The sequence below is a fragment of the Pseudorasbora parva genome, chromosome 25 (assembly GCF_024679245.1).
Source record: "Pseudorasbora parva isolate DD20220531a chromosome 25, ASM2467924v1, whole genome shotgun sequence".
Taxonomy (NCBI): domain Eukaryota; kingdom Metazoa; phylum Chordata; class Actinopteri; order Cypriniformes; family Gobionidae; genus Pseudorasbora; species Pseudorasbora parva.
Window position 1 is genome coordinate 31,705,374 of NC_090196.1, and position 18,776 is coordinate 31,724,149.

The window sequence follows — 18,776 nt, forward strand, 5'->3', positions numbered from 1 at the left end:
TTTTTTTGTTTTTTTACTCCGGTATTATTATTTTTTAATAACGCAGGTTAAAATACGGGAGATTTACGGGAAGATACGAATACGGGAGGACGGCGGGAAAGAAGGGTAAAATACGGGACTTTCCCGGCCAAAACGGGATACTTGACAGGAGCCGTGATGAATAGATAATCAGAGTTATTTACTTCACATGGTAATAATGTTATGCCTGATCGGTGTAATTGCAAACTATGATAAAATAAAATAAAATGTTTGCATTTTTAGAAGTGAATTTATGAACCATTATCTTGTGTGCAGTATATAATAATAATAATAATAATAATAATAATAATAATAATAATAATAATAAAGTATAATATGTTTTTTAAAGATCCCAAATGGCTTTATTTTAAAATAAAGTCTTATAATTATTATAAACATAAATATATAAAAGTTTAAAAGTTGTATTAGCTGGTTTAAAAATGCATTGATCTGTACTTCCTCATTTGATTGCTGTGCTTTATATCATTTGCTTAAGGTGTGTTACAAAAAAAAACTTGCTGAGTTCTGACAATTTAGACGTGGCGCCGGGCAAAGATGTTTTCACCTTGCGTCAGTACATCCACTCGACATAAACTTCCGGTTACGTTCCCAACGCTCGGAGGAGCTTCTGATTGGTTACTTTAGCTGCAACGTTTGCCAGGTTTCCCAAAAGACAATAACACTATTCTATTAGGGGTTCGAGCGCTGAAAATGACATACAATTAAAGTAAGTTTTGTATTTTGTAATATTAATTAGCCCTCTGTTTAATTGTATTTCCTCAATGAGATTTGGTCTGAACTTACTATTAGCAGCTCACAGGAGAGAGTGGAGCGGCTAGTCGCTAACAAACAGACTTTCCCTCGATCAAGAAGGGTGACACAACTCAACTTCACCACATACACACACTTTTTCGTCTCGTCTATCATCAGTCAGGTTAGTGATCTGTCCATCCATCTGTTCGAATTAAAGAGTGTTTTGATTATCAGTTTCAAGATAAAGTGTTGTATTATAGTTATTGCTGTGTAAACTGGTTTATCTGCTATGTGGCTAGCCCATGATAGCTCATTGATTTCACTCCAACATGTACTTACTTATCAGATAAGTCATTTTATTTATAACATCATTTTAAACAGCTGAAGTGCTACTGGTAGTCACTGTCAGATGTGTGATTTTATTTGTCGTGTTGATTTAAAGCCCCATACATGAGCAGAAATGGGCTGTTAGCAGCACTAGCCAGATACTGCTGGTGTTGCACAATTATCAGCTTTCAATCTAATCAACCTGTCAAACTGTCTCTGAAATTATATATATGTGGAGAGAGATCTGTGCGCGTGCATAGCTCCTGCAGGGTTATAAATAGATATGCATTGGTTTCAGTAAATCTAAAGTCTACTTTCTGTGTCTATGTTCACAGTGGCCAATAACATGGCATTACCCGTATTACCATGTCAATTGATTGTCCTGAAAAACACGATAGTACCACAGTATGTCAAACGTGCAACAGCACTGGTACCATATCAAAAAGCCAAGTTTGATCATGCTACATCCCCAAAGTACCATAGTAATACCATGTACAAAAACCTGGTATGTGTCTAAGTAAACCATTGGATTACCATGGTACGTGTAAAAAAAATGTGGTATGTCTCTAAACAAACCATTACCACGCATTACTACAAAAAACATGGTATTACCTTCATGTTTCCCAAAAAAAACATGGTATTACCATGGTGCATGTCCAAAAACATGGTATTACTATGTTACATGTCCTAAAAACATGGTATTACCATGGTACATTACCAAAAAAGATGGTATTGCCAAGGTACATGCCTAAAAACCTGATATTACCACGGTACATGTCCTGTCCTAAAAACATGGTAGTACCATGGAACATATCCAAAAACATGCAATACAAAAACGTGGTATGTGTGTAAGTAAACCATTGGATTACCACGGTACATATACAAAAGACACGGTATTACCTTCATGTTTCCCAAAAAACATGGTATTACCATGGTACATATCCAAAAAACATGGTATTACCATGGTACATGTCCAGAAAACATGGTATTACCACGGTACATCTACAAAAGACACGGTATTACCTTCATATGTTTCACAAAAAACATGGTATTACCATGGTACATGTCCAGAAAACATGGTATTACCATGGTACATATCCAAAAAACATGGTAATACCATGGTACATATCCAAAAAACATGGTAATACCATGGTACATATCCAAAAAACATAGTATTACCATGGTACATATCCAAAAAACATGGTAATACCATGGTACATATCCAAAAAACATGGTATTACCATGGTACATATCCAAAAAACATGGTAATACCATGGTACATATCCAAAAAACATGGTAATACCATGGTACATGTCCAGAAAACATGGTATTACCATGGTACATATCCAAAAACATGGTAATACCATGGTACATGTCCAGAAAACATGGTATTACCATGGTACATATCCAAAAAACATGGTAATACCATGGTACATATCCAAAAAACATGGTATTACCATGGTACATATCCAAAAAACATGGTAATACCATGGTACATGTCCTAAAAACATGGTAATACCATGGTACATGTCTAAAAATATGGTATTTCCATGGTGCATGTCCTAAAAACATGGTAATACCATGGTACATGTCTAAAAATATGGTATTTCCATGGTGCATGTCCTAAAAACTGTCCAAAAACCAATGGTATTTACTATGTTATATTATATCAAAATAACCCATGGTATCTTTTGAAAAGGAAATAAATCTGAACAGAAAGTCTGTGATTGTGTTTCGCAGGTCATGTGGAGGAAGGCCGTGCTGGTGGCCGTGTTGGCGTTGGGGGTGGGCTATCTGTTCCACACTGACCCGGCGTTACCGTCCCGTATGCTGAACTACATCAGCCAATCCCTGCCGCAGATGGAGCCAAGTGGTGGCTCAGAGCCCCGCCCCCCGAGCCTGGAGGAGGCCATCGCTCGCGGCTGGCAGACCCTAATCACGGCTCCGGCCCGCCGCTGGGGGAGAGTGGCCGTGGGGTGAGCAAACTTTCTTTCTTTCTTTGCTAATTGTTTCTCTTAATTCTTTTTTTCCCCACTTGGTCTTTAATTCTTCTGTTGCTTGTGTCCTTAAAGGGTTAGTTCACCCAAAAAGGAAATGTATGTCATTAACTCCTCTCCCTTTATTATAGTTCATCTTCACACACAGTTTAAGATATTTTATATTTAGTCCGTAAGTGTATGCAAGTGTATGCACACTATACTGTCCATGTCCAGAAAGGGAATAAAAACATCATCACAGTAGTCCATATGAGACATCAGTGGGTTAATTAGAGTCTCTTGAAGCAGAGAAAATACATTTGGGTCCAAAAATAACAAAAACTACGACTTTATTCAGCATTGTCTTCTCTTCCGCGTTTGTTTTCAATCCTCAAATAAAGATTCAAACGGTCGTGAATCGGCGGATTAATTCATGATTCGTATCGCCAATGTCACGTGATTTCAGCAGTTTGCTAGTTTGACGTGCAATCCAAATCATGATTCATGACCGTTTGAATCTTTGTTTGAGGAACGTGGAAGAGAATTGTAAATTGTATTTGTTAACATTAGCAAATGCATTTAACTGATTTTCTGGGTACACACTTTGCGATTCTGGCCACGATTTGGACGTCTGAGACAAAATGTGCAAATCCCAAAAGATTCCTCTGAACCTAGGTTAAAATCTAAAGTCTCTGATCGTTTGACATGTTCACCGGCTGCGATTAAAATTTTACCTCAGAGAAATTCTGGCAGTGTCAGAAGATTTTGTGCACACTCCTCTAGTGTGACTTCTCATACGACAACTTTCAAATTATCTTCATTTTTCAAGTCAAACTGGCCACATTGAGCACTAGAGATTTCTTTGTATCCACCATTTCAGTCCCACATGTAATGCAGCTTAGTCACCGAACGCGCTTCAGGAGTTTTCTTGCGTGTGTCCGTTTTAGTGCGCCTCAATTATCGTACAGTCTGACGTAAATGACAATTGAGATCTAACAGTGTGACATGGCTAACAGAGGGGATCGTGTTCTTACAGTCTGACAAGAAACAATCGTAAAGGACTATTATAAATCACACAGTGCACCCGGCTTAAGGGGTTAGTTCACACAGAGAAGAGTTTTTGCGCAAAAAAACTAAATAACGACTTATATAGTGATGGGCCGATTTCAAAACACACCTCGGAGCTTAATGAATCAGTGAATCGATTCATGATTCGGATCGCCAAAGTCACGTGATTTCAGCTGTTTGTCATGCGATCCGAATCATGAATCGATTCACTGATTCATAACGGTTTGAATCTTTGTTTTGAAATCGGCCATCACTATATAAGTCGTTATTTAGTTTTTTTCCACACAAAAACTCTTCTGTTGCTTCATAAAATGATTGTAGAGCCGCTGTAGTGAGATGGGCTTTGTAACGACGTCTTTAGTGCCTTTATGGGTCTTGAGAGAGGAAATGACATTGGTGTCAATGAAGGCCTTTCTGAGCCATCGGATTTCAACACTAATATCTTCATCTGTGTCTGAAGATGAACAGAGGTCTGACGGGTGTCGAATGACATTAGGGTGAGGAATTAATGACAGAATTTTCATTCTTGGGTGAACTAACCCTTTAAGACACTTGCACAATAGTTCTGGCCTCATTAGTTCAGTCGTGCAGCAGGTCTGAACATGTGCGAATGTTCTCCTCATGCCTTTATTTTCTCCGTCAGGGTGAATGCCTGTGTGGACGTGGTGGTGTCCGGGGTGGGACTGCTGCAGGCGCTCGCTCTTGAACCAGGATCTGGCAGAGACCACGAGGTGCTACACAACAAAGAGGACCTGAAAGAGGCCTTCATCCACTACATGGGGAAGGGTGCCGCCGCAGAGCGTTTCTTCTCAGATAAGGAGGTTTTTCAAAGGATCGCACGGGCGGCTGCAGAATATCCCGGCGCACAGGTGTGCAGTAAAGTGTTTTATTGACATAGGAGTGGCCCTTACAACTGGGTGTCCTCAGGGGACGACTGGAGCGAGATTAGCCGGTCTCTGAGCACATTAAAAGTTGTCCGACAGGTTTGATTCAAGCCTCACTGTGATTAACTTCAAAGCTGATGTGAAAGTGTGTGAACGGATTTTGCGCATGTCCTGTAATATCCGTTTTAATTTTGGCATCTGCTGTAAATTAATCTGGCCCTTTGGATCCGATGGTTTAATTTGAACGCACAAGAGGGAATTGGTTTTCTGTGTCAAATTTAATTTTGCATAATCAACAGTAATTAATAGGTGCAGCGTTCAAACTGAGGCTAGTCCATGCTACGCTATTTTCATGACCAAAAATATGCATATTTTCACAAAAATTATGTGCAAACATTTTCTTACAAGAATATACAATATCTGGCATTTATACAAGTACTATCATTTGATAGAAAATTTGACATTTTCTTAAAAAATATCCATAAATGTGAGTCACATTACTGGATCATTTGAACCAAAATAGATTAATATCTACAGAATATGGATTTTGTATGTTTTAATGTGACCAGATGTCATAGATTTACTCTAAAAAGTTTTTTTCTTATTTCTTGCAGCTTTATGTGGGAGGAAACGCTGCTCTGATTGGCCAGAAACTGGCATCTAACCCACAACTCGTGGTGAGTATCTGTTGTACTACTGTTCTGCTAGTGCTAAAATCATTGATGCCATTATTGGACAAATGTCTCAAATGTAACAACTGATAATTTTTAAGAGTATGCTTAACCAACACCATTTTCAACTGGAAACAGAAAACTTTTCATGTGTTTTGTCTGCTCATTTACACCACAACAGCATTTTGGGGGCCTGAAAACACACACAGTGTTTTCAAAATGATGCCTTTACCATCTCCACGTAAACAACAAAACTGCGAATAAAATCCTCAACGGAATCCTAATTAAAACCTTTACTCCTCAACGGGTCGGGTCCAGACCGAATCGCCCGACCTCAAATGTTGTGGGCGGGGCTGAGTTTGGCTGGCATCCAGGCTAATCAAAAAACACAATGTCAAAATGTCAGTTGTGACATGTATTCAGTAACAGTCGGTTATGTAATGCTTAAATGCTCAATTAATGCATCACAATTGAACTAAACTCATTTGATTTTAGGCAGCTAAAACTAAAAACAATTCAGGTGACTAAAATATGACTAATACTAAATGGCATTTTAGTCAAAGGCTGACTAAAACTACATCAACATTTGCTGTCAAAATGAACACTGTTCTTGACAAAGCGACATCTTCTACTGGCCTGGCATGCATAACACAGCCATTTTAGTCATTTTTGCAGATCTGTGTGAATAGGGATCATTTTGACAACCGCGTCATCTGTTTTTAGTACATCGTTGTTATGCCTTGCACACTGGGTCCGATGTGTATTGATTAATCCGTTGGGAAAACTTTACAAAATGGAGTCTTCAAGCAGTGAGGGATGATTTTGTTGTCCTCTCTCATTTTCTTAAAAAGAGAAAAAGAAAGAGGAAACATTAGGTCCATCCAATCCTGAGATTGCGTAGAGCGGAAGGAGAGTTCTGCCGCCTTATCAAAGAGCTTCAGGATTATCCAGAGCGATTGAAAGTTTATTTGAGCATGGCAGTGGCTCAGTTTGATGCTGTGCTAGCGATACTGGAGCCACATATTAAAAACTTTTGTTTGGCGGGATGTTTTGTGCTGCGAGATGAAGTGGCTCAACTTGTCATTTACATTTACATTTACATTTATGCATTTAGCAGACGCTTTTATCCAAAGCGACTTACAACTCAGGAGAACAGGAAGCGATCCGTCAAGAAGAGGCAAGGAAACACAAAAAGTGCCCTAAATACTAAGATTTGTACACTGCTCAGAGTAGCAAAGACCAGAAAAGGAAAGAAGAAAGGAGAATTAGAGGGGGAATTTTTTATTTATTTATTTTTTTTATTTTATTTTTTTTAATGTAAGATTAAGTGCTCATGGAAGAGATGAGTTTTTACCTGTCTTTTGAACGAAGTGAGTGATTCTGTTGTGCGTATGGAGGACGGAAGATCGTTCCACCAACCCGGAACAATGAAAGAAAAAGTTCGAGAGAGGGATCTCATGCCTCTCTGTGATGGTACCACAAGCCTCCTCTCATTAGCTGAGCGAAGGCTTCTGGTGGGTGTGTAGACGCGAAGGAGTGAGTCGAAGTGTGCGTGTGCTGAGCTTGTGGAAGATCCATAAGCAAGAGTCAGGGCTTTGAATTTGATCCGGGCAGCGAGTGGTAGCCAATGCAGAGAGATGAATAGAGGTGTGACATGAGCCCTTTTGGGCTCATTGAATACAAGACGTGCTGCAGCGTTCTGGATCATTTGCAACGGTTTGATTGCACAAGATGGAAGTCCAGCCAGAAGCGCGTTGCAATAGTCAAGTCTAGAAATGACCAGGGCTTGGACAAGAAGCTGTGTTGCATGCTCCTTAAGGAACGGTCTGATTTTCCTGATGTTGTGCAATGCAAACCTGCATGACCGAGCCGTCTTCGAGATGTGGTCTTACGTCAGACGTCATTCTGGATTTTAAAAGCGCTTGCCTATTGACTAAACGCGTAATTGTGCATGCCTTCACCATTCTCACAGATTCACAGTTTAAGTTTACAGGGAGATGATGAGGGTATTGTTTCCATTAAACAGAATGCATTCAAAGTTTTCTATTTTACTTGAAAATGCTGTTGTGTAAGTGGCCCCAAAGTAAATAACTAATGTTTTTTGTTTTTTTTACAAAAGAAATGAATCAATCAAAAGCTTACATTAGCTGGACAATAACTTTTTGTAGAGCTGATGTACAGCCAAAACGATCTCTTCCATTATTGTCCTGTTATTACTGTAAAGCTGCTTTGAAACGATCGTTTGAATTGTTTAAACCAACCCAGGCTCATTGGAAATACGTGACTCTGCCTACATTTTTGCAAAACCCGAAATATGTACCTCCAGGTACCTGCACTTTTTGGGTGAAACGTCCACCGGAGGCGCTCCGCCAACCGGATCTCACAGAATCAATATTTATAGCCTAATTTTATATTTTGGAGCAACTAACTCCACTCCTACCATAAACCTACCAACTCTCAACAATATAAAACATGTAACAGGCAAATAAATGTACAGTCACATGGAATTATTGCAAAAATCGAGTCACGTATTTCCAATGAGCCTGGGTTGGTTTAAACGATCGAAAGGACATTTTGTAAAAAGCGCTATATAAATAAATGTGAATTGGCTGTTGGTGTTTGCTTGTATGGTGGCTCTGACTGGACAAAACACCTGTCAAATCCTTGCTATGGATGCAGAAAACGCAAAAAAATTTAACCGGATCTGAAGGCAGTGTGTAAACAGGATTGACACAACGTTAGGTTGTATTTGTTTTCTTAATGTATTTTTTAGCCCAAGGACCTTAAGAGTGCAAAAGCAGCTCCTTCATACCTGATGAGCACCTGATTACAGTTTCCTAAAGAGTGCTGTGCTCTCTCAGGTCCTCTTGTGTGGTCCGGTGGGGCCGAAGCTTCATGATATGCTGGATGAACAGATCATGGTCCCGGCAGAATCTCTACAGGAGACAGACGAGTTCCACCTAATCCTGGAGTACAAGTCAGGTGAGAATCGCTTAAAACGACATTGAAACATTAAATACTTAGCAATGAATTGTTCACAATAAAACAAGAAACATGCACTCACCGGCCATTGTATGAGGTACACCTCTTCAGCTGCTCGTTAACGCAAATATCTTATTAGCCGATGAATCAATCACATGGCACCAACTCTTAAGAGACTTTGAATGTGGCGTTGTTGTTGGTGTCATATGGGCCGGTCTGGGTTTTTCAGAAACTCCTGATCTATTGGGACTTTCACACACAAGCATATCTAGGGTTTACAGAGAATGGTCTGAAAAAGAGAAAATATTCAGTGAATGAAAATGCCTTGTTGATGACAGAGGTCAGAGGAGAATGACCAGACTTGTTTCAGCTGATAGAAAGGCAACAGTAACTCAAATAATCACCGAACATCTCTGAAAACTCATCACGTCAAACCTTGAAGCAGATGAGTGACACACAGGTGACACTCTTGTGAGCAGAGAACAGCGAAGTGAGCCTACAATTCACACCGGATCGCCAAACCTGGACTGTGGAAGAATGGATTTCTACTGCGACATTCAGATGGTAGGGTCGGAATTTGGTTTAAACAAAATGAAAGCATGGATCCATCCTGCTTTGTAATACAGTTCAGGCTGCAGGTAGTGTAATGGTGTTTTCTTGGCACACTTTGGACCTCTTAGTACCAAATGACGGTAAGCCCCTCCCCTCGAACGCATATGAGCCAATGGCAGTTGAGTATGAGTTGCACAGGGACTGGAACTCTGATTTCTTGAATCTTTAGGTTTCAGCGCCATAGAGAAACATTGGAAGATCTGAATCACTCATCATTTTGGTGGTGTTCATGCTACAAAAATGGTAAAATGATGTGCCTTGTGTACCCCAACACTGATTCTAGGTATCCTGAGAGGATTTTCTGGTTGTCATACTCTCATTAAGTTACAATTAAAGTTAGTCCATCGTAACATACAAATCTAAATGGCTAACTGTACAGTGTAGGTCAAAAACACATAAACAAAAGTCTACATTTCAGAGCCTCTCCATATTAATATTAAACTGGTTAAATGTACATTAATTTTATCTTACCCTGCAGTAAATGGTAAATGGACTGCATTTATATAGCGCTTTGAACAGACCCTATGGCCATCCAAAGCGCTTTACATATTGCCTCACATTCATCCATCCATACATTCATTCATACACCGACGGCGGTGTCTGCCATGCAAGGCGCCATCCAGCTCGTCAGGAGCAGCTGGGGTTAGGTGTCTTGCTCATGGACACTTCGACACTTGGTCAGGTGGAACCGGGGATCAAACCACCAACCTTCCGGTTTGTAGACAAACCTACATGAACCACTGCCGCCCTGAACATGAACAATGTTGATCCTGGATGTTGTCATCTCAGTCTGAGATTGTGACGAGCGTAACATGAGGCTTCTCGCCCTAACATTGTTATCAGTAAACCCTTGCTTCCAAATTAATCTTGTTACTCAGCATATCTACATATTTATCTGTCATTGTAAGACGTTTGTTAGGAGCAGTAACTAAAGGGGATGGGGCTTACTGATCAATTGAGCTTCATTTAAACACCACAGCTGACCTGAGTATTGTTGCATCTCTTTATGATCACAGTGTATCATCTTCTGTCGGATACTTCTAGTAGGCTAACACCCTATCATAAAGCTCGAATCATCTCAAACTGGTTTCTTGAACATGACGATGAGTTCACTAAACTCAAACTGACTCCACAGTCACCAGATTTCAGTCCATTAGAGCAGCTTTGGGATGTCCTGGAACGGGATATTCACATCATGGATGTGTGATGCTATCATATCAATATGAACCAGAATCTCTGAGGAATGTTTTCAGCACCTTGTTGAATCTATGCCACAACAAATTGAGAAACTAGCAAGGTGTACCTAATAAAGTGGCCGGTGAGTGTATATTAAGAAAGTCAAAAGTGTGTCCTCTATATAGGTGAACAGTGGGGTTCCTCGAAAGCTCCTCAGGCTAACCGCTTTATCCTGTCCCATGATGTGTCCAATGGGAAAATGAGCATGCTGGAGACATTTGTGGCCAGTTTGGAGGAGTTCCAGGCAGATCTGGTGGTTTTGTCCGGATTGCATATGATGGAAGGAATGGGCCGAGATCTCTGGGAGGAACGACTGAAAGAGGTCTGAATCGCTCAATGCCTGATTTCTGATTTAAAGGGTTAGTTCACCCAAAAATGAAATTGATGATTAACTCCTCTCCCTAATGTCGTTCCACACCCGTAAGACCTCCGTTCATCTTCACAAACAGTTTAAGATATTTTATATTTAGTCTGAGAGCGTATGCAAGTGTATGCACACTATACTGTCCATGTCCAGAAAGGGAATAAAAACATCATCACAGTAGTCCATATGAGACATCAGTGGGTTAATTAGAGTCTCTTGAAGCAGAGAAAATACATTTGGGTCCAAAAATAACAAAAACTACGACTTTATTCAGCATTGTCTTCTCTTGCGGGTTTGCTTTCAATCCTCAAATAAAGATTCTACTTTGATGAAGTACAAGATGGACTACTTTGATGATGTTTTTATTCCCTTTCTGGACATGGACAGTATAGTGTGCATACACTTGCATACGCTCACGGACTAAAGATAAAATATCTTAAACTGTGTGTGAAGATGAACGGTGGTCTTACGGGTGTGGAACGACATTAGGGGGAGGAGTTAATGACATACATTTCATTCATGGGTGAACTAACCCTTTAAAAAGAGAATCATTGGTTACCGCATATTTTTAAAACAGATGGTTTTCTATTCTAAAACCTTTAGACAGGTAGTATTTGTTGTCATCTTTTGAGGTCACTTCACTGCTGCTGCTTCTTATTAGATCACAAGCATCTTATCTTTTTTTAATGGTGAATGTGTTTTCTGACTCCCTGCAGGCGGTGGTTGCCATCTCAGACGTGAGGAACGAGGTGCCCATCCACCTTGAGCTGGCCAGCATGACAGACCGAGACTACATGAACCGGATCCTGCAGGAGGTAATTGTGTAGGTTTAATGAATGCTAGTGCTCAGCAGATATACAGTATGCATGGTGCAGTTTGGGGATTATTGTTAGTGGTGTAAAACAATGAACAGTGTTGAGGAATGTTACTTTTAAACGTGTAAAAAGTCATTGAATGCTACATTTTCATCTGATATGCTATTTTAGCCCATTTATGATCAAGGACAATGGCAATATCCTTGCATTTATTTAATTCAAAATAACATTTAATATAATTTTATGGGGGTTTATTTGTTGTTGAGATTTTTATGCCCAGAAGCATCAGTTAAATTAATAAATTCTTTATGAATTATTTGATATTTATGCTATTTACTTTACCGTTCAAAAGTTTAGAAGGATTTAGAAAAAATAAAAATAATTAATACTTTTATTTAGTAAGTGTGCATTAAATTTAAAAGTGACAGTAAATACATTTATAATGCTACAAAGTTTTTTTTTCCCCCTTCAAATATATATCATGTAGTCTCGGTCTGTCATGCATATATATATATATATATATATATATATATATATATATATATATATATATATATATATATATATATATATATACATACATACATACATACATACATATATACATATATACATATATACATATATATATATATATATACATACATATATACAGTCTTGTTCAAAATAATAGCAGTACAATGTGACTAACCAGAATAATCAAGGTTTTTAGTATATTTTTTATTGCTACGTGGCAAACAAGTTACCAGTAGGTTCAGTAGATTGTCAGAAAACAAACAAGACCCAGCATTCATGATATGCACGCTCTTAAGGCTGTGCAATTGGGCAATTAGTTGAATTCGTTGAAAGGGGTGTGTTCAAAAAAATAGCAGTGTGGCATTCAATCACTGATGTCATCAATTTTGTGAAGAAACAGGTGTGAATCAGGTGGCCCCTATTTAAGGATGAAGCCAACACTTGTTGAACATGCATTTGAAAGCTGAGGAAAATGGGTCGTTCAAGACATTGTTCAGAAGAACAGCGTACTTTGATTAAAAAGTTGATTAGAGAGGGGAAAACCTATAAAGAGTAGCAAAAAATGATAGGCTGTTCAGCTAAAATGATCTCCAATGCCTTAAAATGGAGAGCAAAACCAGAGAGACGTGGAAGAAAACGGAAGACAACCATCAAAATGGATAGAAGAATAACCAGAATGGCAAAGGCTCAGCCAATGATCACCTCCAGGATGATCAAAGACAGTCTGGAGTTACCTGTAAGTACTGTGACAGTTAGAAGACGTCTGTGTGAAGCTAATCTATTTTCAAGAATCCCCCGCAAAGTCCCTCTGTTAAAAAAAAGGCATGTGCAGAAGAGGTTACAATTTGCCAAAGAACACATCAACTGGCCTAAAGAGAAATGGAGGAACATTTTGTGGACTGATGAGAGTAAAATTGTTCTTTTTGGGTCCAAGGGCCACAGGCAGTTTGCGAGACGACCCCCAAACTCTGAATTCAAGCCACAGTACACAGTGAAGACAGTGAAGCATGGAGGTGCAAGCATCATGATATGGGCATGTTTCTCCTACTATGGTGTTGGGCCTATTTATCGCATACCAGGGATCATGGATCAGTTTGCATATGTTAAAATACTTGAAGAGGTCATGTTGCCCTATGCTGAAGAGGACATGCCCTTGAAACGGTTGTTTCAACAAGACAATGACCCAAAACACACTAGTAAACGGGCAAAGTCTTGGTTCCAAACCAACAAAATTAATGTTATGGAGTGGCCAGCCCAATCTCCAGACCTTAATCCAATTGAGAACTTGTGGGGTGATATCAAAAATGCTGTTTCTGAAGCAAAACCAAGAAATGTGAATGAATTGTGGAATGTTGTTAAAGAATCATGGAGTGGAATAACAGCTGAGAGGTGCCACAAGTTGGTTGACTCCATGCCACACAGATGTCAAGCAGTTTTAAAAAACTGGTCATACAACTAAATATTAGTTTAGTGATTCACAGGATTGCTAAATCCCAGAAAAAAAAATGTTTGTACAAAATAGTTTTGAGTTTGTACAGTCAAAGGTAGACACTGCTATTTTTTTGAACACACCCCTTTCAACTAATTGCCCAATTGCACAGCCTTAAGAGCGTGCATATCATGAATGCTGGGTCTCATTTGTTTTCTGACAATCTACTGAACCTACTGGTAACTTGTTTGCCACGTAGCAATAAAAAATATACTAAACACCTTGATTATTCTGGTTAGTCACACTGTACTGCTATTATTTTGAACAACGCATAATAATAGTGATTTCACAACTTTCAAAAAGAGGGAAAAAATATAGTGAGATTGATAACGGCAGTGAAAAGAGAGAAAGATGTTAATTTGACCATCATTCCCATGTATTAGAAACATTGTCGGATCAGCGGTACATTGTTTTTTTGTATTTTGATGGAAAAGGAATATAATAAAAAACGATTAGTGTTATAAATATGCATACATACATGGGCGTTGGAACCATTTGTGTGTGTGTGGGACAAGACCCACCCACTTTTAAGACCAGTGATATTGGACCCACTCACTTTTATCGTCTCTAATTCAGCACATGTCTGTTTACCTACCCCTAACTGAGAAACACTTATTATTAAACACTTTAGATGCTTTATTTCCCCTATTCTAATATTTTCTCAACTCTTATTGAAAATAAATGCCTTTCCGATCTGATATGTGATGGGAAAAAGGGAGTAGAGCGACTGTGGCAAAAGGCGGATTCGAACCTTTGATTGATTTGCGTCAAATTGATGTCATGCGTCTCTTACCCCTACACTACAGCCACGGCAGATAAAGCAGCAGATTTTGTCTGGCCCAATCAATCGTTTATTAAACAGCGGTATATTTGTATTTAATGTAAATGGCATCTAACGTTACTCCAGTAAAAAAATTCTGAGAGGACCCACCCACTTTTTATTTGCTTCCGACGCTCATGCATACATACATTTAAAAAAAAAAAAATTAAAATACAAAAAACGTTTCAGAAGTTACAAAATTGATGGCCGTTAAAATGCGTCATCAAAGTCTGTGAAAAGGGTCCATAATCTTAAAATGACCAGGCTGATTAATTCATATATCAGTCACTAGCATACACACATCATCATAGGAGTTATGTGCTTTTGTTGCATTGCACTTTTCATGACTGCATGTATTCGTCAGTCACCTAAACGGTATAAATTGAACATGTAATATTTTCGATATTCTTCTACAACATTCAGGTTTCGTTGCACTTTCTCTTCTGTTAGCAGGTCATTCCTATCGTGAACTCCATCGGCCTGAACGAACAGGAGCTGCTGTTTTTGACTCAGTCCGGAGGAGGACCTCACGCTGACCTCTCTTCTTGGGACGGCATACCCAACGTGGGCCGTGTCAGTGACATCCTGCTCTGGATCTTAGAGCAGCACGGCCGGGCGGACCCAGAATCTGAGGCCGATCTGACGCGGATCCACTTCCACACGCTGGCGTATCATATTCTGGCTACGGTGGATGGACACTGGGGGAACCAGGCGGCGGCGGTGTCAGCGGGGGCCCGTGTGGCCAGCAGTCAAGCCTGCGGCCTGCAAGCGGTGGATACTAATAAGGTGGTCCTCAAGGCGCCTTTAAACTTCCACAGCTCCTTCTCAGAACCGAGGGAGAGCCTAACGGTGGACCCGACGAGACCGGTTACGGTGTGGCGCAGAGGGAACGTGTCTTTCCATCTCACGCCAGTGCTGGTGTGCAAACAGCCGCTTAGGACTGTGGGACTGGGGGACGCCATCTCAGCAGAGGGACTTCTGTTTTCAGAGGCCACCCCTCCGCCTGAGCTCTAAGAGACTATCTGAAAAAACGTCCCCGTCTCGAAAAAGACTCGCAGAGCATCAAAAGAGGATGTTCTTGTGTCGACATGCGGTTCGAGTGCACTGTCCTCTTTCCAGAGACTTTGTTGTTGCTTTTGTCTGAAATCATATTGTGAAAGACAGCACTGAACGTAACAACGGTGGAATAAAGTTCTTTCGTCATTCACTCACCCTCAAAACTCCTTTATTTTCAGAAATATTGCATAAGTGGGTTTTTGAGCAACATGAGGGTGAGTACACTGCTAAAAAATGCATTTCTTACTTATTTTTTGTCTTGTTTCTAGTCTAAATATCTAAAAATTCTTACATTAAGAAACATTTACTAGACAAGTAAAAAAATTCTTTTTTTGGGGAAATAATAACTCCAAATCAAGAGAGTTTTTGCTTAAAATATGCAAAATAATCTGCCAATGGGGTAAGCAAAATAATCAGGTTTTCTGTTTGAATTGAGATTATTTTGTTTACCCCCTTGGCAGATTATTTTTCTGATTTTAAGCAAAAACTCTCTTAATTTTGAGTTATTTTTTACAGTTTATTTTCAATTACTTCAGCTTGACTAGTAAATACTTCTTGTTTTAAGATTTTTTAGATGTTTGGACTAGAAACAAGACTAATGCTAAGTAAGAAGAGTATTTTTTGCAGTGTAAATGATGAAAGAACTTGAACTACTCCTTTATTTTTTTTAACTATGAGAAGACGAGCTCATATTAACAGGAGCAGACCTGTGGTTGCGATTGGCAAGGCTGAAAGGTGAACCAAAGGATGAGTTTGATCTCAATTGAATAGTTAAACACTCCTTTATTTGGTATTTGAACAAGTATCAGAACTTCAGGTTTATGCAGTAGTGATACATGTTTATCTGTGTCAATTAATGTGAAGTTCTCTAGTCCTAATGAAATTAAGTAGAAATAAGTAAAGCAATGTTCCCAGGTTCAATCTAGAGTTTAAAGAATTCCTAAATAATAGTTTATAGTTTAGATCACCAGCAATATTCTGACCATTATTATATGCACATAAAGTCATTTAAATATTAAGTCCCATTCATTATTCTTGTCTTAAAGGGACCAGCCTCCCAAAAATTAAAACCCTGTCATCATTTTCTCACCCTTAAGTTGTTCCAAACCTGTATGAGTTTCTTAGAAGACATTTTAAAGAATATTGGCACCCATTGACTTCCATAGCAATTTTTTTCCCCCATGGGTGCCGTCAATTATCGTGTTACCGACCATCTTTTGTGTTCAACAAAAGAAAGAAACTGGTTTGGAACAAAATGGAGGTGAGCTAATAAAGACACGATTTTCATTTTGGGGTGCGCTATCCCTTTAAATGCATCTTAATGTTCTTAAGGGTGGGAATGTAGCAGTAGCTTTTGTACGTTGGTACCAGCATCATTTGTATATAATAAGAGAGATGGTAAATATTTTACATTCAGTCTGGTTTGGTCAGCAGGTCATCTGTTAGTTAGCCGTTGATTTCTGGTGACTCGTACTGTAGGTGGCGTTAATGACAACTGTTGTGATTTATGATGCTTCCTATCACACATAATGAATATGTACTGTACATACAAATGACGTCATTTATGCTTTTCTTGGTCATAAAGCTGATCTTCTCAGCCATGTTGTACCATCCACACACTTTTGACGTATCATTTTTAATGTTTTATTTGGGACGTGCTAATTAATCTCAGTATGTGAATGATCAACTGTCTTAAATGAGCCTTAACGTTTGACAAACCTAAGGCTTTTTAACGAAAGCTTAACTTTGAACAGTCTTAGAAACCACGAATGGTTTTACGAACAGTTTACACACAAATCTGTGTTTTATGAACAAGGCCTCGGCAAGATGGCAAAAAGTGGAAGAAAAGCCTTGGCTTGTGAACATCTTGTTTTGCTCTGTGTTTGTAACACTCCATGTTGATGCTGTTAGTTTCTCAAAACAACAAGAGTTGTAACTTCTAGTAAATGTTACGCCTTCCTTCTGGCAAAAAGCATCCATTGCTGTATTTTGAACTGGAGTCATGGTTTTGAGGTTTACTTTATTTGCAATACTTAGAAAAGTTTAGTTTTTTTGTTCAAACACAGCAAATGTTGAGTGTTGGTGTGAGCAACTAACAAAGTTCATAATCATGCAACTTTTACAAGTATATGAAACATTTTAGGGTTCTAGTTTGCACATGTGATTATGCAACAAAGTCTTTTAAGAGTTACTGGGCAAAATGTCAATCATAAATGTTAACGCTAGAAATATTAACTGTGTTAACTTGGAGTATGGAATATTTTTATATAAATAAAACACTTCTGTTCCAGTTATAAAATGTATTTATTATTATGGTGTGGTTGTGTTACAAAGACCAAAATGAAAATATTTACAATAAGCTCCCATTAGTTCATTTAGAAAATGCATTAAATATCTAGTTCAGCGATTAAACTCAAGAGGGCACAGGCTGATCGGTCCTTTACATGCAAGCCATCGCTACCTCATGGCACAAGCTGATTGGCTCTGCTGATCACAGCCAATGAGATTGCTTGCTCAACATTTGGTCAGATAAAACAAGTTCTAGGGGCGCCAATACTTGTGGCCAAAATGTTTTCCTCCAAAACGCATTTCATAATGTGATTTTTCCACCTCAATTGTTTTACTTCAATGAAAGTAATTTTTTAAATATAAAATATCAAAATTATAAACACTGCAGATTTATTTTTACAGCCATCTATGATCATATTTACCAAGAGTGCCAAAAATTCTGACCAGGACTGCATCCTACATGTTCACAGCAGCGTGAGCGTAACTAACAATGAGTGTTAGAGTATTTTATTGATCTTTTATTATCGTTCAATGATAAAAAATACAACCGTACAGCATTAAATACTATTAATAGATGCAACTTTTAATTCTAGTAATGTGTTATTAAATACTGAAATTGACATTAAGATTGATAATGCTTTACAATTATTATTCATTGTTGTTAACTAATGTAATTCCCTAATGTTAACCTTCTTGTAAAGTGCTTTTATACAAAACTTTCACATGCAATTATATTTCAGATTTTCTTTATTTAATGTATTGAATCAATCAAACATCTATAAAATATGTGATTGTAACCTGCACTTTAAATTGATAGTTCACCCAAAAATGAGAATGTGATGTTTATCTGCTGACCCCCAGTGAAGTCAAATGAAGATTTTTAACCCAACCGTTGCTCAT

General features: G+C 38.7%; 1 protein-coding gene across 3 annotated transcripts; it reads left to right on the plus strand.

The window, feature by feature from the left end:
• The first annotated feature begins 608 nt into the window (after positions 1 to 608).
• On the plus strand, positions 609 to 18,731 carry adpgk (ADP-dependent glucokinase). 3 transcript variants are annotated; one of them, XM_067436656.1, is made up of 9 exons: positions 609 to 745; positions 829 to 952; positions 2,839 to 3,074; positions 4,786 to 5,011; positions 5,641 to 5,703; positions 8,559 to 8,679; positions 10,653 to 10,849; positions 11,608 to 11,706; positions 14,982 to 18,731. In XM_067436656.1, the coding sequence occupies exons 3-9, from the start codon at positions 2,842 to 2,844 to the stop codon at positions 15,543 to 15,545; spliced, it is 1,503 nt and encodes a 500-aa protein (XP_067292757.1). In that variant the 5' UTR covers positions 609 to 745; positions 829 to 952; positions 2,839 to 2,841; the 3' UTR covers positions 15,546 to 18,731. The 3 variants fall into 3 exon arrangements, with proteins under 3 accessions (XP_067292757.1, XP_067292759.1, XP_067292758.1); XM_067436658.1 differs by having other exon boundaries at positions 14,985 to 18,731; XM_067436657.1 differs by having other exon boundaries at positions 644 to 745; positions 832 to 952.
• Positions 18,732 to 18,776: the final 45 nt, after the last annotated feature.

Coding starts and splice junctions, on each gene's coding strand:
- adpgk (XM_067436656.1), top strand. CDS start 2,842: ATGTGGAGGAAGGCCGTGCTGGTGGCCGTGTTGGCGTTGGGGGTGGGC. Junction 5,012..5,640: donor CAGAATATCCCGGCGCACAG/GTGTGCAGTAAA, acceptor TATTTCTTGCAG/CTTTATGTGGGAGGAAACGC. Junction 5,704..8,558: donor CATCTAACCCACAACTCGTG/GTGAGTATCTGT, acceptor GTGCTCTCTCAG/GTCCTCTTGTGTGGTCCGGT.